Source organism: Pristis pectinata, chromosome 1, assembly GCF_009764475.1.
Source record: "Pristis pectinata isolate sPriPec2 chromosome 1, sPriPec2.1.pri, whole genome shotgun sequence".
In the NCBI taxonomy this organism is placed as follows: domain Eukaryota; kingdom Metazoa; phylum Chordata; class Chondrichthyes; order Rhinopristiformes; family Pristidae; genus Pristis; species Pristis pectinata.
This window is the reverse complement of record NC_067405.1, coordinates 137,860,442-137,882,560: the sequence shown is the minus strand read 5'-3', so window position 1 is coordinate 137,882,560 and position 22,119 is coordinate 137,860,442. Positions and strand designations below refer to the sequence as shown.

General features: G+C 48.2%; 2 protein-coding genes across 4 annotated transcripts in view; one reads left to right on the top strand and one right to left on the bottom strand.

Moving 5' to 3' along the window:
• The window catches only part of LOC127567933 (acetyl-coenzyme A synthetase 2-like, mitochondrial), a 73,081-nt gene extending 69,452 nt beyond the window's left edge, over nucleotides 1-3,629 (top strand). The window contains exon 14 of the mRNA XM_052011155.1: nucleotides 2,155-3,629. Coding sequence (XP_051867115.1) covers nucleotides 2,155-2,331 — 177 coding nt within the window. The 3' untranslated portion in view covers nucleotides 2,332-3,629. The remainder of the gene's footprint in view (nucleotides 1-2,154) is intronic.
• Nucleotides 3,630-6,954: 3,325 nt separating this feature from the next.
• abcd4 (ATP-binding cassette, sub-family D (ALD), member 4) overlaps nucleotides 6,955-22,119 on the bottom strand; it is a 50,987-nt gene continuing 35,822 nt past the window's right edge. For all 3 annotated transcript variants that reach the window (XM_052011168.1, XM_052011176.1, XM_052011184.1), the window contains 7 exons: nucleotides 16,954-17,045; nucleotides 15,996-16,032; nucleotides 15,867-15,916; nucleotides 14,689-14,741; nucleotides 12,758-12,834; nucleotides 10,662-10,777; nucleotides 6,955-8,507 (listed from right to left, as the gene is read on the bottom strand). In XM_052011168.1, coding sequence (XP_051867128.1) covers nucleotides 8,436-8,507; nucleotides 10,662-10,777; nucleotides 12,758-12,834; nucleotides 14,689-14,741; nucleotides 15,867-15,916; nucleotides 15,996-16,032; nucleotides 16,954-17,045 — 497 coding nt within the window. In that variant the 3' untranslated portion in view covers nucleotides 6,955-8,435. The remainder of the gene's footprint in view (nucleotides 8,508-10,661; nucleotides 10,778-12,757; nucleotides 12,835-14,688; nucleotides 14,742-15,866; nucleotides 15,917-15,995; nucleotides 16,033-16,953; nucleotides 17,046-22,119) is intronic.

The window sequence follows — 22,119 nt, the reverse complement described above, 5'->3', positions numbered from 1 at the left end:
CCTAAGGCAGCTGGGCAAAAGCCTGTTCCAGAAAGGTTTCAAGGGACAGAGAGGTGGAGGAATTTGGGAGGGGACTTCCAGAACATGGTCGTCAGGCAGCTGAGGTAAGGCAGCCACCGGTGGGGTGATTAACATCAGCAATGCTCAAGAGCCAGGATTGGATGGACATGGAGTCGTGCAGCACAGAAACAGGCCCTTCAGCCCACCAACTCCATGCTCACCATCATGTACCCATCTGTACTATTTCCATCTACCACCACTTTGCAATTCAAGAGCTCGTCTGGATACTTATTGGATGCTGTGAGAGTCTTTGCCCCACTATCCCCCTGGGCCACATGCACCAGAGTCCAACCACCCTCTGGAAGGAAACATTCTTCTTCAGATACCCTAAAAACTTGCTGCCCCTTGTGCCCTCTAGTTTTAGCCACCTCTGCTATGGGGGTAAGTTAAGATTTTTACCATCTACCCTATCTATGCCCCAATCCAGGGCCTGGAGATCTCCAGTCATTCACACGATGTGGACACCACCCTAATGCCAACATTTATTGTCCATCCCTGATTGCCTGTGATCTGAGAGGCCAGTTAAGAGTTAACTATAATGGTGAATCTCGTGTGTGGGCCAGACTGGGTCAGGACAGCAGACTTCCTTTGTTGAAGGGTATCAGTGACCCAAGGTGGGTTTTTACAACAATGACTATTGTTACAGAGGGCAGGGTTTCCTTTAAATTCCAGTCACTTAATCCGTTCAGTTTATGTTCCCCAGCTGTCATTGTGGAAAGGCTTCTGTCTCTGGGTCATTATAGAACAGCACAGGAACAGGTCCACGATGTTCTGCCCACTTATTAAGCCAACGACACCTAATCCCTTCTGCCTGCATATGGTCCATATCCCTCCATTCTCTGTATATTCATGTGCCTATCTAAGAGCCTCTTAAACACCACTATCGTATCTGCCACCACCAACACCCCAGGCAGCATATTCCAGACACCCACCACTCTGTGTAAAAAAAAAACCTGCCTCATACATCTCCTTTGAACTTATCCCCCTCTCACCTTAAATGCCAGGACTCGGGCAGAACGAGGCCATTCAGCCCTATCAGTCTGTGCTAGTGGACATTCTCCACAAGCCACCCTCCAACACCTTTCAGTAAACCTGTCCAAGCAGTGGGTAATGTGGCAGTGCAGGAAGGATAAGGCAGCGACTTCAAGATTCAAGGCTCCATACCAGCTTGCAAGCATATGGTGCCGTTAAATGTCAAGCATTCCAAAACATAATGTAGTGGTTAGCGTAACGCTATTACAGCGCCAACGACCTGGGTTCAATTCCTGTCGCTGTCTGTAAGGAATTTGTACGTTCTCCCCGTGTCTGCGCGGGTCTCCTCCGGGTGCTCCAGTTTCCTCCCACATTTCAAAGACGTACAAGTTAGGAGCTGTGGGCATGCTACGTTGGCGCCGGAAGAGTGGCGACACTTGCGGGCTGCCCCCCAGCACATTCTCAGTAACGCAAAAAGATGCATTTCACTGTGTGTTTCGATGTACATGTGACTAATAAATAAATATCCTAAAACACTTTTCAGAAACACTTCCAAACTATAAAACTATTCAAGACAGTCTATGATTGGCTTCTGATTTTAGATTTAGCTCATATAGGCCTTCCTGGGTAACAAACAGGTTTTGTTTTCACAGATGTCCTTAAGTTAATGTTGTCCATAAGTTGGAAATAAAACAAAAATCACTTTATATGGTAACCACACCTCCACAGTGTTGTAACGTATGGCATCAAAAGCACATAAGAAAGAATAATTACTAAAAGTGGAGAGAGAGAGAGAGAGAGAGAGAGAGGAAACTAGTTCTGCCATTTGTAGGAACGAATGTATAAACGTACGTCGGACTTTTGAATTTAATATTTTGGTTAGTATGTAGGAGTGTCCATAAGTTGGGGGTCGACCTGTTTACATTATTTTCCCTGAGCCATGTTTAATGTGGACCAATCTGCCTCACCCATCATACTTTTGCCCACCCACCCCGAGGCTTGTGCCGCCTCATTTCAAACCCGCTCCCCTCTCTCCTGCCCTGCCCTCAACTCAGCCCCGTCTACTCCCTGATGGGTCGCAGCAGAGGGAAACACTAAACGGGAATCACTTGCTCTTTCCAGATTGTGAAGCGACTGCCCAAAACCCGCTCGGGGAAGATAATGCGGAGGGTCCTGAGGAAGATCGTGGAGCGCAAACTGGATGAGCTGGGAGACCTCACCACGTTGGACGACCACACAGCCATACAAGAAATTGTCGCCGGGCACAAGGAGATGCTGAAGAAGGAAGCAAAAGAATAGGCGGGGTTTTAATTAATTGGGAGACTGGTTTTATTTTTGTAAAATTACATTCAAGTGCAACAGATCGCAGCTCCTTGCTCCCTCCCCACCAGGGCCAGGATCAGTACTGTGCACACACTGGATGCACTTTATTGTCCTGAAAGTGGCCCATTGATTCCTACTGAGACCACTTTGGGGAAGAATTTTGGAAGTAGCCTCACTGTCCAACTCTTGAGTACCAGGGAAAGTGACTTGTTTACCAGTCGGTGTCCCCCAAAGCTCTGGAAGGTATTTTACTACAAGATTTTACACAGACCCATTTTCTTTTATCTTGAATCTGGAGCAGTGTGCCACAGTTTAAACAAAAAATTTGGAAAAGGAAGATTTCCCTCAGATATGTCTTCAACGTAAACAGTCCAGAGTGAAGTACAAAGCCCTCTACCTGCATTTGGGGTAGAACAGGAGGAGAGATGCCATAACAACATTTAATTAAAATGCGTACATAAAATGGCTCAAAATGATTGGCACTATGGAATGGTGAAGGCAGGCAGGTGGTGAGTAGATCAGAAACAGGTCCTGTCCCCAGCAAAAGCTCCTCCATTGTTGCTTTCATTCTATAGTCATAGAGCACAGACAGAGGCCCTTCAGCCCACCACCTCCACGCTGACCTTTGTGGCATTGCAAAACTTCCACTGGACACATATTAAACCTCCCTGTCGTTATCTGCACAAGAACTGCTTTGACTAAACTAAGATTTATTACATTGATTACCACAAAATCAGAAAATGCTGGAAACACTCAGCAGGTCAGACTGCACCTTTTGACTTTCTTACATTGGTAAATTAGTTTATTATTGTCACGTACCGAGGTACAGTGAAAAACTTTGTTTCACATGTCATCCAGACAGATCAATTCATCACAACAGTGCATTGAGGTAGTACAAGGGAAAAGCGATAGCAGATAAAGTATTACAGTTACAGCGAGAGCACAGTGCAGGCAGAAAATAAGGTGCAAGGGCACGATGGGGGAGATCATGAGGTCAAGAGTCCATCTGATTGTACAAGAGGACCATTCAATAGTCTTATAACAGCGGGAATAGAAGCTGTCCTTGGGCTTGGGGGTGCATGCTTTCAGGCTTTTGCATTTTCTACCCGATGGGTGGGGGGAAGAAAAGAGAATGTTCCGGATGGGTGGGGTCTCTGATTATGTTGGCTGCTTTACTGAGGCAGTGAGAAGTGCAGACAGAGTCCATGGAGGGGAGTAACCATTGGCTGTTTCTTGTATCAGCTGTCAACTTCAATAAAGCGTTCCTGAAGTGATGGGCTTTTGCTCTCATCATTGGTGTGTGTGTGTGGTGGGGAGGGGCAGTTTGCAGGTTAGTGAATGTGTCCCTGTACCTGTGAATGGACTGACATGGGTACAGGGTCATCTCCTCCCTCAGCTACACCGACTGAGCAAAAGAGCTCCACAAGAGCTGGCTGCTCTCAGACTTGGTTCATTTACTTGCGAGTTAAAATTCCCGGTCATTGAATACATTTCAAAGTTGAATAATAGTTTTGTTTTGGACACCAGGGGGATTGGGCCGAGTGAAGAGGGGCATACCACCTACTCTAGCTCCATGAGAAACAGTTCTCAGCGAGAAAAGTTAATTATCACATTGGCCGTCATCACAAGGAGACTGGCGGATGCCTCTGGACCTCCCAACACTCCATCCACATGGAAGCATCTAAACTTCTGGCAGGGCTGGGCACAGGGAGGATGGTTCCCCTGGAAACAGTCTCACTCTTGGGATACAAGGGTATGGCACCCAGGACTGGGAATGAAGAGAAATTTCTTCACTCAGCAGGTGATGAACCTGTAGAATTATTTTCCCCAGGTGTCACTGAATATATTTAAGAATATTTATGTGTGGAGCACAGGAGATGGGCAAGTCCTTAAATGAATATTACTCGTATCTATTTACTGTGGAGATCGTGGAAGCCAGGGAACGCAGGGAAGAGTGAAGTTTTGAAACGTATCCACATTACAACAGAGGTGGTGCTGGTGGTCTTAAAGTACAAGAAGGTGGATAAATCCCCAGGACCTGACCAAGTGCATCTTAGAACATTGTGGGAAGCCAGGGAAGAAATTGCTGGGGCCCTGGCAGTGATATTTGTATCATAGTTGGTCACAGGTGAGGTACTATTAGACTGGACGGTGGCTAATGTTGTACTTTTACTTAAGAAGGGCTGCAAGGATAAGCCAAGGAACTACAGGCCGGTGAGCCTTACATTAGTGGTGGGTAAATTACTGGAGGGGATTCTGAGACACAGGATCTATGTGCATTTGGAAAGGCACGGATTAATATCAGTCAGCATGGGAGATTGTGTCTCACAAATTTGATCGAGGCTTTTTAAAGAGGTGCAGATTGGAGAGGGTAGGACAGGAGATGTCATCTACATAGACTTCAGCAAGGCCTTTGACAACGTCCCGCGTGGTAGGCTGGTTTGGAAGGTTAGATCATATGAGATTCATGGTGAGCTAGCTAATTGGATACAAAATTGGCTTGGTGGTAGGGGTCGGAGGGTGATAGTGGAGGGTTTTCTAGATTGGAGGCCTGTGACCAGTGGTGTGTCACAGAGTTCAGTGCTGGGTCCCCTGTTTATCATCCATCTGAACGCCTTGGATGAGAATGTAGTTAGCATGGTCAGTAAATTTGCTGATGACACCAAAATTGGTGGTATATTGTACAGTGAAGGTTATCTAAGATTACAACAGGATCTAGATCAACTGGGAAAGTGGGCCAAGGAATGGCAGATGTAACTCGGACAAGTGCGAAGTGTTGCATTTTGGGAAGTTAAGCCAGGGATGGATATAGCCAGTAAATGACCGGGTGCTGGGGAGTGTTGGAGAACAGAGGGACCTAGGGATAGAAGTACATGGTTCCCTGAAAGTGGTGACACAGGTAGACAGGGTGGCGAAGGCGGCATTTGGCACACTTGCCTTCATTGGTCAGGGCATTGAGTCCAAGAGTTAGGACGTCACGTTACAGCTGTACAATGCGTTGGTGAGACCGCACATGGAGTGTTGTGTGCGGTTCTAGTCACCTAGTTGTAGGAAGGGTGTCATTAAGCTGGAAAGGATGCAAACAAGATTCACAAGGATGTTACTGGGACTGGAGAGCTTGTGTTTATAAGGAGAGACTGGGTTTTTTTCCCCTAGAGTGTAGGAAGCTGAAGTGTGACCTTAAAGATGTATATAAAATCATGAGGGCATAGATAAGGTGAATGGCCGCAGTCTTTTTCCTGGGGTAGGGGAGTCCAGAACTAGAGGGTATAGGTTTAAGGTGAGAGGGGAAAATTTAAAGGGGTCCTGAGGGGCAAGTTTTTCACACAAAGGCTAGTGGGTATATGGAACGAGCTGCCAGAGGAAGTGGTAGAGGTGGGTACAATTACACTGTTTAAAAAACATTTGGACAGATTCATGGATGGGAAAGGTTTAGAGTGATATGGGCCAAACACAGGCAAATGGGACTAGCTGAGGTAAGCAACTTGGTCAGCATGGATGAGTTGGGCCGAAGGGCCTGTTTCTGGCTGTACTATTTGAAACAGTAGGTAAGATTTCTAAACACAAGAGTCTTCATGGGATGTGGGGAAGAGAGAGGATACGGTATTGAGGGGGAATGTCAGCCATGACAGTACTGAAGAGCAGGGCTGAATGGCCTACTGCTGCTCCTATTTTCTATCCAAGTGCATGTTCAACTCAACACCTCTGACTTGTGGTCGTGTCTGGTGGATTATTGCAAGCATTGATCACCTCTTTAGTCCTCAAATATCTGTCATTTTAAGCTCCCTCCGTACTGATTTTCCAAGTGTGCTTGGGCAGTAACCCAGGGCTCACTTCACAGGTAACATTTAACACATTCCATAAATCACTGAGGATCCCATTTCACTCACCTCCTCTCCGAGGTTCCAAAGCTCAACCTTGCATCCTTCCTCGTGCTCATCCCATCATTATTGCTGCCTTAAAATTTTTTCCAGTGCACTTGAAAACCAGGGCTGCACATAAAGGTGGTGTATTAAGCACCGTGATTCACATAGTGACTTAAGTTTTTTAAAAATAACTTTGAATATTTTCTCACCTAATGGATATTTGGAAAGGCCCATACTCCTTTCCAAGTCTCCATGCTAGCCCTGCCGCTCGTTCTTTCGGAAACTTTTTGTCCATCGTTTAGTAGTTGTTTTTCCTGAACTCTCATTAGTTTCACCAGCAATTCCATAATTGTTTTAAAACCTACCTGATTTTGCTCACTCCACTCAGTCCTAATGAATCCCACCATTTTGTTGCCATCTGCTTATTTGTTGTCATTCGTTAAATAAAAACAGAAAATGACTGAAATACTCAAAAAGGCAGTGGGAGTCTATGCAGAAAGAGTTGGAATTTCAAGTCAATGATTCTTCTTTAAACAGGTTTTGTTTGCTAGTATTGGGCCCAATAATGTCAAGTACTTGCTCTCTCCTTGGTCTGACTGACTCTAACGAACAATGTTCTCCCTTTCCTCTTTTAAGCAACTTCTTGAGCAGGATTCCCAGTTTCATTAAGTCCTCCATGTGGAACTTTGAAGATTTTTGCCTTTTGCGCCTTTCACAGAGACACAGAAGCCAGTTGTTACTAAAATTTCTTTAATTATTTTACAAGTTTAACATGATTAGGAGATTCAGTGAAGGTGTGTTGATGGGTGTTAAGGAGTACTGTGATATAATGTCTATCCTGGAGTTAATGATTAAAAAAAAATCTGTATTTTTTTCCCTGGGTCTCCTAGATTATCATTTCTCTCCTGAGGCTGGTGGTTTAGAGACAACACAACAGTAGCTCTGCAAAGTGGTTGGCTTCTGGGGGTCTGAGTTTAAGCCACTTGGGGTACTGATAGGGTGAATGCACACAGTCTTTTTCCCAGGGTTGGGGAATCAAGAACTAGAGGGCATGGATTTAGGGTGAGAGGGGAGAGATTTAATAGGAACCCGAGGGGCAACTTTTTCACCCAGAGGGTGGTCCGTTTATGGAATGAGCTGCCAGAGGAAGTGGATGAGGCAGGCACATTAACAACATTTAAAAGGCACTTGGACAGGTACATGGATAGGAAAGGATTAGAGGGGTGTGGACCAAACATGCACAAATGGGACTAGCTTAGATGGGAAACATGGTCGGCATGGACCAGTTGGGCCGAAGGGCCTGTTTCCCTGCTGTTTGACTCCACGACTTGGCCTGACGTTAATGCCACGCAAGGAGGGACAGGTGGAACCCATCTTCTGCCAGGTGGTTTTATCATAGTCATTTTTTTTTCTATTATGCGATCCTCAGAGAGAGCACAGTAACATGGACAGCAGTAAGACCAAAATTAGGACAATACAGTGCAAAACCTCTGGCATCTGGGTGTCAGCACAGGCAGTGCCACACTCTCTTCAGCTGCAGACACCCTACCTTGCTTGTGGTGCTCCGTTAAAGCCAAGCTTGGACTGTTCAATGCCACAACCACCGGCCAACTGCTACCCAGCCCCAAGCAAGAGAAAATCAATTAAAAAAGAATTTAATAACTTTCACACGGTCCTGGAGTGTCAATCAAGTATTTCATCCTCAATGTGCATTTCAATAAAATACGCCAAGTAATTTGCGTCCACATCAACCCTTCCTCTCCACCCACTCTGAAACGTTAGTTTGTAAACAGAAACACAAAGGGACGCTGGGTTTGACTCCTGGGCATGGAGAACTAAAGCTATGGTTTAAGAAAGGTTCTTTACAGCAGTTTGTCACTGAAAAATGTTAAGTGGTTCTTAGCAAAAATTAGTCTCCTCCCTCCAGGAGCTGAGGTAGGATTAATACCTGTGGACATTCTAAAGGAGTTGATCCAAGTTAATGCTATACTGTAAATTCGCATGTTATTGTTCTTCAAGCCACAGAGATGGGACTGCCAGAGTTCCCATGGGCGTTGACGTAAAACTGATCGAAGTTAACCAAAGTTTCGTAAACCTCCCTCCCGAAAAGCAAAACAGGAGGGGAGGCAACGTGAGGTAAGGGTTCCACTCTGGGCGGGAAACTGTGAGACGAGGCAGTCGCTGGATTGCGTGCAAGCCCAGCCCTGGGAGAATTCAGCTGTGGTGCTGGGCTTCAGTCAGCTCCCATCTTCCACCTCCCAGCAGATTCAACACCGAGTCATGATGCTGTCCAGGGGGGAAAGAGAGAAGCAAACATTAACCCACAATGGAGCACAAACTGATCGGCTGATTGTGCCGTCAGGGCATCACAAACAAAAGAACCTGTCGCTTCAATATTACCACTGCAGCTTCTATACTCTGTCCTTGCAACTTAATCCCTCACTCCCAGATTGCTCCTCAAAAGAGCCAGTACAGTCAATGGGCCAAATGGCCTATTTTATTCATTCCTTCATGAACATAGAACACTACAGCACAGTACAGGCCCTTCGGCCCACAATGTTGTGCCGACATTTTATCCTGCTCTAAGATCTATCTAACCCTTCCCTCCCACATAGCCCCCTATTTTTCTATCATTCGTGTGTCTATCTAAGAGTCTCTTAAATGTCCCTAATGTATCTGCTCCCACAACCCCTGCAGTGCGTTCCACGCACCCACCACTCTCTGTGTAAAAAAAATACTTACCCCTGACATCTATCTCCCTTATACCTTCCTCCAATCACCTTAAAATTATGCCCCCTCGTGTTAGCCATTGTCACCCTGGGAAAAAGTCTCTGACTGTCCACTCGATTTATGCCTCTAATCATCTGGTACACCTCTATCAAGTCACCTCTCATCCTCCTTCTCTCCAAAGAGAAAAGCCCTAGCTCACTTAACCTATCCTCATAAGACATGCCCTCCAATCCAGGCAGCATCCTGGTAGATCTCCTCTGCACCCTCTCTAAAGCTTCCAAATCCTCCCTATAATGAGGCAACCAGAAATGAACACAATCGTCCAAGTGTTGCCTGACCAGCGTTCATGATCTGGGTGTCGCTGGCAAAGCCAGCATTTTTATTGTGTATGTTTATTCGAGGGATGTGGGCTTTGCAGGGTGAGCCAACATTTAATTGCCCATCCCTAGTTGCCCTTGAGAAGGTGGTGGTGAGCTACCATCTTGAACCACTGCAGTCTTTGAGTTGTGGGTATACTCACAATGCTGTTCACTGCTGTTCAGAGGGCATCCAATGATCAACCACACCGGTTGGATCTGGAGTCATATAGAGTCATACAGCACGGAAACAGGCTCTTTGGGCCAACTGGTCCATGCCGACCAAGATGCCCATCTAAGCTAATCCCATATGCCCATGTTTGGCCCATATCCCTCTAAGCCTTTCCTATTCATGGAACAAGCGTCTTTTAAATGTTGTCTTCATGTCTTGCACTGTACTGTTATCGCAAAACAACAAATTTCACAACATATGTCAGTGATAATAAACCTGATTCTGATAATCGACCTGCCTCAACCACTTCCTGGCAGCTCATTCCACATACTCACCACCCTCTGGGTGAAAAGATTGCCCCTCAGGTTCCTATTAAATCTCTCCCATCTCACCTTAAACCTATGCCTTCTAGTTCTTGATTCCCTAACCCTGGGGAGAAAGGCTGTGTGCGTTCACCCTATCAGTGCCCCTCATGACGTTATACACCTCTATAAGATCTCCGCTCATTCTCCTATGCTCCAAATGAACATAGTCCCAGCCTGCTCAACCTCCCTCCACAACTCAGTCCCTCGAGTCCCAGCAACATCCTCGTAAATCTCCTCCGCATTCTTGCCAGCTTAATGGCATCTTTCCTATAGCAGGGTGACCAGAACTGAACACAATGTTCCAAGTGCGGCCTCACCAATGTCTCCTGTAGGCTGGACTGGGTAAGGACGGCAGGGTCCCTTCACTGAAAGGCACCGGTGAATCAGATGGGTTTTCACCACAATCCAGTGCTTTTGTGGTCATCAATGCTAATGATTAGATTTTGGTTAAATTCCAGATCATTAACTGAATTTAAATCCACACGGTCACGTTGGGATTTGAACTTGGGTTAGTCCAGGCCTCTGGATTTCTAGTCGAGTAACCTGCACCATGAGCAAATGGGTCTGGACGATGCATGCTGATTAGCAACTTAATCCATCAGTCCTATCCCCATGCATCCATCAGACACCAGTGAATAGGAACTCCCAGCTCACCCTCAGCGTCTCCATACTCACCCAACAATCTGCTTGATGACCTCCCCACAATCATTTTGGATTCTGACTCAGAAACATTGTGCCCTCCTGCCCCATTAACCAGAGTCTTGCACTCCTGTTCCGCCTGGGGTTCATCACCCTCGAGTCTGACTGTTGCGCCCACCTTCTCCAAGCTGCTGCGGTGTCCCACGCTGACAACAGTCATCCCCAGCTGTTTACAACTGTGGTACAGCTCGGCTTCCGTCTCCTCCGTCAGGGCGCTCGTAGCTTCGTCTAACACTGGGGGGAGGAGAAGTCCGAGTTTAAAGGGGGAACCTCCGAAGCACTGGATTGTCCCCAATCTGACCCATGATACAACTTATAGCAGAGGAACAAAGGTACAAAGGAACTTGAGGGTTCTCGTGCAGGATACCCTAAAGGCTAACCACCAGGTCGGATCGGCAGTAAGGAAAGCGAATGCTATGTTGGCATTCACTTCGAGAGGTATAGTGTATAAAAGTAGGGAGGTGTTGATGAGGCTCTACGGGGCACTAGTGAGGCCTCATTTGGAATACCGTGTGCAGTTTTGGGCCCCATATCTTAGGAAGGATGTGCTGATGTTGGAGAGGGTTCAGAGGAAATTTATGAGGATGATTCCTGGAATGAAAGGGCTTACGTATGATGAGCGTTTGTCAGCTCTTGGACTGTACTCACTGGAGTACAGAAGAATGAGAGGGGACCTCATAGAAACATTTAGAATGTTGAAAGGACTGGACAGACTAGATGTGGCCAGGCTGTTTCCCTTGGTGGGTGAGTCCAGGACCAGAGGGCACAATCTTAGAATTAGAGGGTACAGCTTCAAAACAGAGTTGAGGAGAAATTTCTTTAGCCAGAGGGTAGTGAATTAATGGAATTCTTTGCCACGTGCAGCAGTGGAGGCCCAATCATTGGAGGCATTTAAGGGGGAGATAGATAGTTATCTAATTAGTGAAGGTATCAAGGGATATGGGGATAAGGCCGGAAATTGGGGCTAGAAAGGAATAGTTTTTTTTCTCATGGACATTCCCCCATTTCTGTTTTCTTTTTCCCTTTCTTTTCTTTGGAGCAGACGCGATGGGCCGAATGGCCTACTTCTGCTCCCTTGTCTTGGGATCTTGTGAAACAAGACATCTGGCCCTGATGGTCCACATCGGTGTTAATGCTTCAACCCACCCAATCACCTCAGCATCTCCATTCAGGACTCATCCCTCTCCTTAAACACATCTTAAAAACCACCTCAACCTCTCGAGCTGACAGTGAGTTCCTGCTCCCTGTCATTGGTCAAGTGGCAGGTGTATCCAGTGGGTGGGCACTGCCCATTTGACAGTGGACCTTGCAGCCCGGGATAACCATCACTTCATTGGACAGGCCTGGATTTCGACCCAGCTCCCCAAAAACTGATAGGGCTATGCACCAATCACACCGTCCTCCAGGCACGCACTATCAAAACACCAGCAAGTTTTACCTCAGAAATAAATGGGTAGGTAAACCACTGCGAGCCATTTCCATCCCAGGGCAAGGGCTGAAGGTGTAGCGGTCACAGTCTAACGAATGGCCCTCCTGGGTGCACCGGAGGTGGCGGAAGATGCTGGCCAAGGGGCCACCTTGGGTTGTGAATACTCCAGGTGGTAAACGGGACCTGAGTTGGAGCTCCATTTGTCGAGCTCGTGCTGTGTCACCTGGAAGGACGTAAGATGCAGGCTCCTAGGGCCGCACACACTGTCCAGCACCAGGAAGAAGTCACCTGCAGGCCAAGCTGTCCGAGTGAAACACTTGGATTCATTGAGCCCTAACCACTGAAAACAAGAACGTGCACCATGGCCCCAGCATCTCCCAATCATCGAACCCCAGCCCACCCCTCTGACCCAACCGACAGTCAACAAATTCACTCTTAAAAGCATCCAGGACTGTGGGGGCTTTGGAATATGCCAAGGATCTGGACAAAACCAGCTTTCAGGGAGGGCTCCATCCCTGGCGAGCCCGTGGCCAGGATATCCAATACTACCAGTGGCCAAACAATCCACTGGAGGATCTCAGCGGGCCGAGCAGCATCTGTGGGAGGAAAGGAATTGTCGACGTTTTGGGCCGAAGCCCTGCATCCTGTTGACAATTTCACCCCCCCACCCCCCCAACGCACAGATGCTGCCTGACCAGCTGAGTTCCTCCAGCAGATTGTGCGTTGCTCCAGATCCCAGCATCTGCAGTCCCCTGTATCTCTACCAACAGACAGCACAGACCAACCTGCATACTTGGGCTGGTGGTAGAAGAGTCGAGTGAAGGACAACCGCTGCATTTCTCCTGGAGACAACGCATCATACCTGGAGAGGAGAACACCAGCAGGCCAATCAGATTCAGAGACCCCTCACCACACTTTGTGGAAGGACTGCACGTTGTCCGAGTTCCTACCCAATCCTCACCGCCTCCCAGGATGAAGCCTCCGTAACGTCTTCTCGGGCATCAAAGGAACTACAACACCAGGTCATCCCAGAAATCGATCTCAATTCAGAACTGACCAGCAGCCTTCCGAGGGACGGTCCCCCCTGACAGCCCAAGCCAACCCTTCCACCTCCTGCTGGTCTCTGTCTTGCTGATCGAGGCACAGGAAGTTGGGCTCCCACTGGGAGATGTTCTGCTGGATTATGGTGGGCTCAGTGGGAGCAGAGGAAGTGGTTGAGGCAGGGACAGGTAACAACACTTAATAGACATTTTTTTTTAAAGATTTCTTTATTAGTCACGTACATCCAAACACACAGTGAAATGCATCTTTTTGCATAGTGTTCTGGGGGCAGCCTGCAAGTGTCGCCACGCTTCCGGCGCCAACATAGCATGCCCACAACTTCCTAACCCGTATGTCTTTGGAATGTGGGAGGAAACCGGAGAACATACACATTTGGACAGGTACATGGATAGGAAAGGTTTAGAGGGGATATGGGCCAAATAGGCGGGAAGGGTAGTGTAGCGGTTAGCGTAATGCTATTACAGCGCTAGCGACCCGGGTTCAATTCCGGCTGCTGTCTGTAAGGAGTTTGTACGTTCTCCCCGTGTCTGCGTGGGTTTCCTCCGGGTGCTCCGGTTTCCTCCCACATTCCAAAGACGTACAGATTAGGAAGTTGTGGGCATGCTATGTTGGCGCTGGAAGCGTGGCGACACTTGCGGGCTGCCCCCAGAACACTCTACGCAAGAGATACATTTCACTGTGTGTTTCGATGTACATGTGACTAATGAAGTTATCTACAAAAATTGCAGGCAAATGGGACTATCTTAGATGGGCATCTAGGTCAACATGGACCAGTTGGGCTGAAGGGCCTGTTTCCGTGCTGTTTTGCTCTATGACTCTACTCATGGTGTTGGCACGCTGGATCACTCAGTGAGACTCGAGGCTGGGCTGGGAATCGCGACCATTAACTTACCTGGATGAAGGCCCTCGGACATCTGGAACCAAAGTTCATTCCCAAGGGATAATCTGGAATACTCCATCAAAAGATTAGGAATTCCTGAGGTTGCCTGATTCTAGAATGGAACGAGAGCTTCAGGTAGATGTTAGGGATTGGAACTAGTGACTCGGAGGCACCAGGGAGGCTGGTCCATCATAGGGAGACCAGTGGGCAGGACACATCAAAGTGAGGGAGGTCCCAGCGGGCAGGGAATATGAGACCAGCAGGTAGGGGAGAGGAGAGAACAAGGAACAATCATGGCAGCCATCAAGAAGTTCATATCATGATTAACCTGGAGGAGATATTTGTGCCAGAAAAGAGATACTCACCCGGACAGGTCACTGCCAGTCTCCGAGAGGTCCTCCCCCTCCCCGCCTCCCCCACTCTCACAGTGAGCAGATGAGACAGCAAACTCAATCTGTGTCCATCTACAGCCTTCAGTCCCCATCCACACAAGGTGGGTGTCCAGCCCCTTCTGGTGGCTCCAGCTGACAGTCTCCACCACGTGGGAGGAACACTCTTGCAAACAATAATCCAGCACTAAGCATGCAACGCTGTGATGTGTCGAGTCACCTTGGGACCAAAGTAATTGAAGTAACTCACAGACCCCAAGCCCGCCAGTATGTTGGGGTCCAGTACAACACACGTGCTTGCAGCCAGGAAAAAACTGTGGGCACTGCAGATTACAGTCACAAACTCAACACCAAAACCTCTTGGAGCAGAATAGGAGTGACTCACCAGTTCCAGTCAACTCTCTCATCCAGCCCGCCGGTCCTTTTCAGGAGGGACTCCTGAAAGAAAAGGAACCCTTTTTAGTTATTCGCCAAAAGTCTGAACATGTTTTCAGTCACCCTGTAGGGTTTGGATCAGTTTCCTCTCCACATCGAGCTCTGGGAAAACAGACAGGGCCCTAGTTTAATGTAGACACAAGAAACTGCAGATGCTGGAGTCTGGAGCAACACACATAGTGAAGGAGGAACTCAGCGGGTCAGGCAGCATCTGTGGAGGGAAATGGACAGTCAACATTTCATCTGACCCCCTGAATTCCTCCAGCACCTTGTGTGTTGCTCCTCGGTTTAATGTCTTGCCCAGATGACCTCGCTTTGAATGGAGTAAGAGCCTAGATTTCTGAGTTCAAGTCTCTGAGGTGGTCTGGAGACCCCCAGCCTACGGCTGAGAGTGGCCCTGGCTGATACGATGAGGTCCGGAAGGCATTTCCACAATCGCCTGTTCTTGTCAAACTCTAAACGTGTCCAAGTAGCACTGGCTATAATAAGACAAATGAAATACCTAACTCTGGCATCTGTAGGAGAAACAAGCATTGAGAGAGCACGTACTTTCAGGTTTTTGTATCGTCTGCCCGATGGGAGGGGGGAGAAGAGAGAATGTCCGGGGTGGGTGGGGTCTTTCATTATGTTGGCTGCTTTACTGAGGCAGTGAGAATGATAGACAGTCAATTGGTGGGGGGGTGGTGGGTGGGGGAGTACCCTCCATGGTCTACACATCTTGCTGCCTCGGAAAAGCAGCCAACATAATCAATGACCCCAACCACCCTGGACATTCTCTTTTCTCGCCCCTCCCACTGGGCAGAAGATAGAGAAGCTTGAAAACATTCACCACTAGGCTCAAGGACAGCTTCCATCCCGTTGTTGGAAGACTACTGAAACGTTCCCTAGTATCATAAGATGGACACTTGACCTCACAATCTATCTCATCATGGCCTTGCACCTTATTGTCTGCCTGCACTGCATTTTCTCTGTAACTGTAACACTTTATTCTGCATTCTGTTATTGTTTTTCTCTTGTACTACCCCAATGTACTGATTTTGTGAAATGATCAGTACACATGGCATGCAGTACAAGGTTTTTCACTGTACCTCAGTACATGTGACAATAATAAACCAATTACCAACTTACCAATCCAGTCACCTCCAAGAACTGGAGGATCCTCTTGTCATCTGCTGATCCTATGAGGTACAATTCAACAGTGTCACAACCCCATCAGACCACAGGGCCTGGGATACAGAATGATGTGCAATACAGTACCTGTGACAGGGTAAATTTCCTTCAAAGGATAAATCACCTGTTTAAAGAAACGAGACTATTAATGGTTTTGCCAAACAACAGCCGAGCAGCAAAATGGAGACACAAGAGACTGCAGATGCTGGAACCTGGAGCAACAAACAAACTGCTGGAGGAGCTCAGAGGGTCAGGCAGCATCCGTGGAGGGAAATGAACAGTCGATGTTTCGGGTCAAGTCCCTTCATCAGGATTGGGGTATAATCCAGACCCAAAACGGTGACTGTCCATTTCCCTCCACAGACGCTGAGTTCCTCCAGCAGTTTGTTTGTTGCTCCTGAGCAACACGATGGACAGATTCTGGGAGTGCATGGAACTCAAGGGGCTGAATGGCCAATTTCTTACCTTGTGGTTACCTTGTCCTTCCTGGGAATCATGTACTCTCCCTCCCGACCCAACATTCCCACACTCCCGTCCCAATCACTGCCCAGATATTTAAGTTGGAGTTGACCCTGCCTATTGCCAGCACAGGGCTTCTTTCCCACACTTCCCTAATAGTCAGCTCCCCTCTCCCCAGTGCTCCTGTTGTCTCTGCCCAGAGGTCTCTCCTTCCCTCCCCCATTCCCCTTCGGTGTTCTCCCCACCCTCCCACTGCATCCCCTCCCTCCGCCTTCCTGGACGGAGTTCCTTAGCAACGCTCCTGCCCTTGGGTCCTCTCACTCTAGGAAGAAATGGTGGGGCGGGCGGGCGGGGGGTGTGTAAGGCTATGAGAGATGGGCAGGAGTGACCACGGCTCCCTAACCCACCTTCCCACCACCCTTGTCCCCAACTTGAGTAACTTCAAGACAAAGGGTCCCTGCTCCCACTCCTTCCACACTCCCGACCATCCCACCATCTGCATCTGTCCATCACCCCACGCCCCACCTTCCTCCCCCACCCCAGATTCCTGCCGTGTACCCCCCTCCCCCCCCCCCCCAATGTCTACCTGCTCCCGGAGGGTTCCGTCGGTGAAGTATGGCTTCTGGGGGAGAAAGAGAATCCCACGGGGCCCAAAGCAAGTCTCCATGTGGAAAGAGCCTGCAGGTGGAGAGAGAGAGAACACATCAGGAGTGTGAGGTTTCAACTTGTGCTCAACACCCACCGACAGCTCAAAGGCTTTCCCACAGCATGGGAATCCGAAGATGTGGAGACTGTGCAGGCGAGTGGGTGAGGTCCGGCCACATTGATCGGTGGAGCTGACTCGAGAGGCTGTCGGATGTACTCTTGCCTCCGGAGACACAGAGAATGCAGATGCTGGAATCTGGAGCAACACACAGAAAGCTGGAGGAACTCAGCGGGTCAGGCAGCATCTGTGGAGGGAAATGCACAAAGACCTCACCCACCTCGGACCACCTCTCTTCTCCCCCCCCTCATCGGGCAGAAGATACAAAAGCCTGAAAGAACGTACCACCAGGCTCAAGGACAGCTTCTATCCCGCTGTTATAAGACTATTGAAGATAAGGCAGACACAGTAGTGTAGCGGTTAGTGTAATGCCATTACAGCGCCAGCGACCTGGGTTCAATTCCTGCCGCTGTCTGTAAGGAGTTTGTACGTTGTCCCCGTGTCTGCGTGGGTTTCCTCTGGGTGCTCTGGTTTCCTCCCACATTCGAAAGACGTACAGGTTAGGAAGTTGTGGCCATGCTATGTTGGCACCAGAAGTGTGGCGACACTTGCGGGCTGCCCCCAGAACACTCCACGCAAAAGGTGCATTTCACTGTGTGTTTCGATGTACATGTGACTAATAAAGAAATCTTATATTAACTTATTATTGTTCTTATCTTATCTTAATCTTATCTTAATGAATTGATCTGTATGAACGGTATGCAAGACAAGTTTTTCACCGCACCTCAGTACATCTGACAATAATAAACCTATTTACCAGTCGATGTTGTGGGTCCAGACCCATCATCTGGACTGAAAGATAGAGGGCAGAAAGATAACATAAAGGGTCAAAGTCAAAGTAGAGTTTATGGTCACGTGCACAAGTACATGCATGCACAGGTGCAATGAAAACCTTACTTGCAGCAGCATCACAGGCACAAAGCATCACATAACACACAGAGGTGGAGGGAAGGGGTGGAGCAGGAGATGGCAGGTGATAGGTGGATCCAGGTGAGGGGGGTGAAGGGCAGATGGGGGAGGGGGAGTGGAAACAGTGTCAGAAGCTGGGAGGTGATTGGAGGCATCAAAGGACTGCAGATGGTGGAATCTGATAGGAGAGGAAGCTGGAGCATTGGAATTGGTTTATTATTGTCATGTACTGAGGTACAGTGAAAAACTTGTCTTGCACACCGTTCGTACAGGTCAATTCATTACACAGTGCATTAAGGCAGTACAAGGGAAAACAATAACAGAATGCAGAGTAAAGTGTCACAGCTACAGAGAAAGTGCAGTGCAGGTAGACAATAAGGTGCAAGGTCATAACAAGGTAGATTGTGAGGTCAAGAGTCCATCTTATCGTACTAGGGAAAAGTTTGATAGTCTTATAACAGTAGGATAGAAGCTGTCCTTGAGCCTGGTGGTACGTGCTTTCAGGTGTTTGTATCTTTTGCCCGATGGGAGAGGGGAGAAGAGAGAATGTCCTGGGGTGGGTGGGGTCTTTGATTATGCTGGCTGCTTTACCGAGGCAGCGAGAAGTATAGACAGAGTCCATGCAGGGGAGGCTGGTTTCCATGATGTGCTGAGCTGTGTCCACAACTCTCTGCAGTTTCCTACGGTCACAGGCAGAGCAGTTATATAGAACATTACATCACAGTACAGGCCCTTTGGCCCACAATGTTGTGCCGACATTTTATCCTGCTCTAAGATCTATCTAACCCTTCCCTCCCACATTTCTATCATTCATGTGTCTATCTAAGAGTCTCTTAAATGTCCCAAATGTATCTGCCTCCACCAGCCCTGCCGGCAGTGCGTTCCACGCACCCACCACTCACTGTGTAAAAAAACTTACCCCGGACATCCCCCTTACACCTTCCTCCAATCACCTTAAAATTATGCCCCCTCGTGTTAGCCATTGTCGCCCTGGGAAAAAGTCTCTGACTGTCCACTCGATCTATGCCTTATCACCTTGTACACCTCTATCAAGTCATCCCTCATCGTCCTCTCTCCAAAGAGAAAAGCCCAAGCTTGCTCCACCTATCCGCATAAGACAGGCTCTCCAATCCAGGCAGCATCCTGGTAAATCTCCTCTGTACCCTCTCTAAAGCTTCCACATCCTTCCGAAAATGAGGCGACCAGAACTGAACACAATACTCCAAGTGTTCATAATGCTCCAAGTTGCACAATACTCCAAGTTGCCGTACTATACTCGTGATGCATCCAGATAGGATGCTTTCTATGATGCATCGATAAAAATTGGTGAGTGTCAAAGGGGATATGCCATGAATAAAGTGAGGGAGATGGAGAGGGCAGGGTAGGGGGGAAACTAGTGAGAGGAAAATGTGGGTGATGGGCAGACGGAGAGGTTAGAGGAGGGGAAAGACACAGGGTGACGGGAGCCAGGTGGATCGGGAGGAGAGAGAAAAGGGACAGAGGGGGAGCACCTATCGCCTGCTAGCTCTTGCTCCACCCTTTTATACCGGCTACCTCCCCTCGATCTTTCAGTGCAGATATTGGGTCTTGACCCGAAGCATCGACTGCCCATTTCCCTCCACAGATGCTGCCTGACCCGCTGAGTCCCTCCAGCAGTCTGTGTGCACTTCAGCTTCTGTTTCCCATGTGGGTTACAAAGCTGTGGAGGGCTGTGATTGACTGTGTTCCCATACTTGCCTCTCAGTGCCCCTTCAGAAGTGGGGAGTGGAGCGGACCTTAACCCTGGTCTATTGCCCATGAAGGCGTTTAGCATGCTGGCCTTCATCAGTCAGGGCATCGAGGTTAGGAGTAGGGACGTTATGTTGCAGTTAAACAAGTCGTTGGTGAGGCCGCACTTGGAGTATCGTGTACTGTTTTGGTCACCCTGTTATAGGAAAGACATTGTCAAGCTGGAGAGTGTGCAGAAGAGATTTACAAGGATGCTGCCTGGACTAGAGGGCCTGAGTTATAGGGAGAGGTCGGCCATGCTGGATCTTTATTCCTTGGACATAAGATTTCTTCATCAGTCACATGTACATCGAAACACACAGTGAAATACATCTTTTTGCGTAGTGATTTGGGGGGCAGCCCGCAAGTGTCGCCACACTTCCGGCGCCAACATAGCATGCCCACAAATTCCTAACCCGTACGTCTTTGGAATGTGGGAGGAAACTGGAGCACCCGGAGGAAACCCACACAGACACGGACAATAGGAGAATGAGGGATGATATCATAGAAGTTTATAAAACCATGAAGGGTATGAATAAGGTGGACGGTCATAGTCTTTTCCCCAGGGTTGGGGAGTCCATAACTAGAGGACACAGATTCAAGATAAGTGGGGAGAGATTTAAAAGAGACCTGAGAGGTAACACCTTTACACAGAGGGTGGTGAGTACCTGGAATGAGCTGCCAGAGGAAGTGGTCAAGGCAGGTACAATTGCAACATTTAAGAGGAATTTGGATAGGTACATGGAGGGGAGGGGCTCAGAGGGTTATGGGCCAAACATGGGCATCTGGGGCTAGCAGGGAGGATGCTGTGGTCGGCATGGAACAGTCGGGCTGAAGGGCCTGTTCCGTGCTGTACTATGACTGGGAGGAGTGTGTCCTCACGCAGTGCTTGTCCTGTAAGATTGCAACATCAGGGAATAGCAGGGACACTTGTCCATGAACTCTGCTCAGTCCCAACTACAAAGACTGTTTCTATGGTACAATTTTCTCACCAAGGCTCCCCCCCAGCACAGAGTTCCCAATCTCTGACATGAGGGGATGTTGCCAGGACTCGAGGGGCTGAGTGATGGAGAGAGGTTGAGCAGGCTGGAATTTTATTTATCAGAGCGTAGGAGAATGAGGGACGATCTTATAGAGGTGTATAAAATCATGAGGGGCATAGCTACAGTGAATGCACTCAAGTCTTTTTCCCAGGGTTGGGGAATCAAGAACTAGAGGGCATAGGTCGAAGGTGAGAGGGGAGATATTTAATAGGAACCTGAGGGGCAACTTTTTCATGCACAGGGTGCTCAGTATATGGAACCAACTGCCAGAGGAAGCAGTTGAGGCAGGTACATTTAAAAGATACTTGGACAGGAATGTGGACAGGAAAGGTTTAGAGGGATATGGGCCAAATTGGGACTAGCTTAGATGGGAATCTTGCTCAGCATAGACCAGTTGGGCCAAAGGGCCTGTTTCCATGCTGTATGACTCTATGAGAGGAACATAGTCCACACTTGAGGTGGCAAGAATGGGTAGATTTGCATTTCCATAGAACCCTTCACTCCTCCTTCAGCAGATCCCCACCTGCTTTAAGCTGTTGAGATACTTTTGAAGTGAAGTCTCTGTTGCAATAGACCATAACATAGAGTAGCAGAATTAGACTATTTGGTCCATCGAGTCTGCTCCGCCATTCAATCATGGCCGATTTTTTTTTGTGTGGTGTAATGTGGGAACACTGCAGATAATCTACACACAGCAAGCTCCCACAGAGCCGTAATTTGTGACGTATTTGTGTCTATAATTGTAAGGCTGGTACCACCGGAAACAACTTCCCGTCCTTTTCAGTCACTGAGGGGACGTAGATGTCGCTGCCAAGACCAGGATTTATTACCCGTCCCCAATCGCCCCACTGAACTGATGCCTTAGCCGGGCCATTCCAGAGGGAAGATCCGCATCAATCACTTTGGCGGGTCCAAGTTAAGAACAGGCCAGATAGGATAAAGACGGCAGAATTCACTCCCTAAAGGACATCAGTGAACCAGGTTTGGGCTGAAGCAGTTTACCTCGTCTTCAGCACATTGTTGCTTTATGGGATCTTGCTGTATGCAAACTGGCCAACACGTTTCCTGCATAGACTCGTCAAATTATAAATCACTGAATGGTTACAGCCTTTGGGACAATGGGCCTTTTCCTGTGTTGCACTGTTCTAACGTTCTAGATTTCACAACCATCTTATCCGGCTGTTCAGTGGTTGCCAGTAATTTCAGATTTATTTATTTAACTGAACAGATCCTTGGACAGGAAAGGACTGCAGGAACATGGGCCTAATGT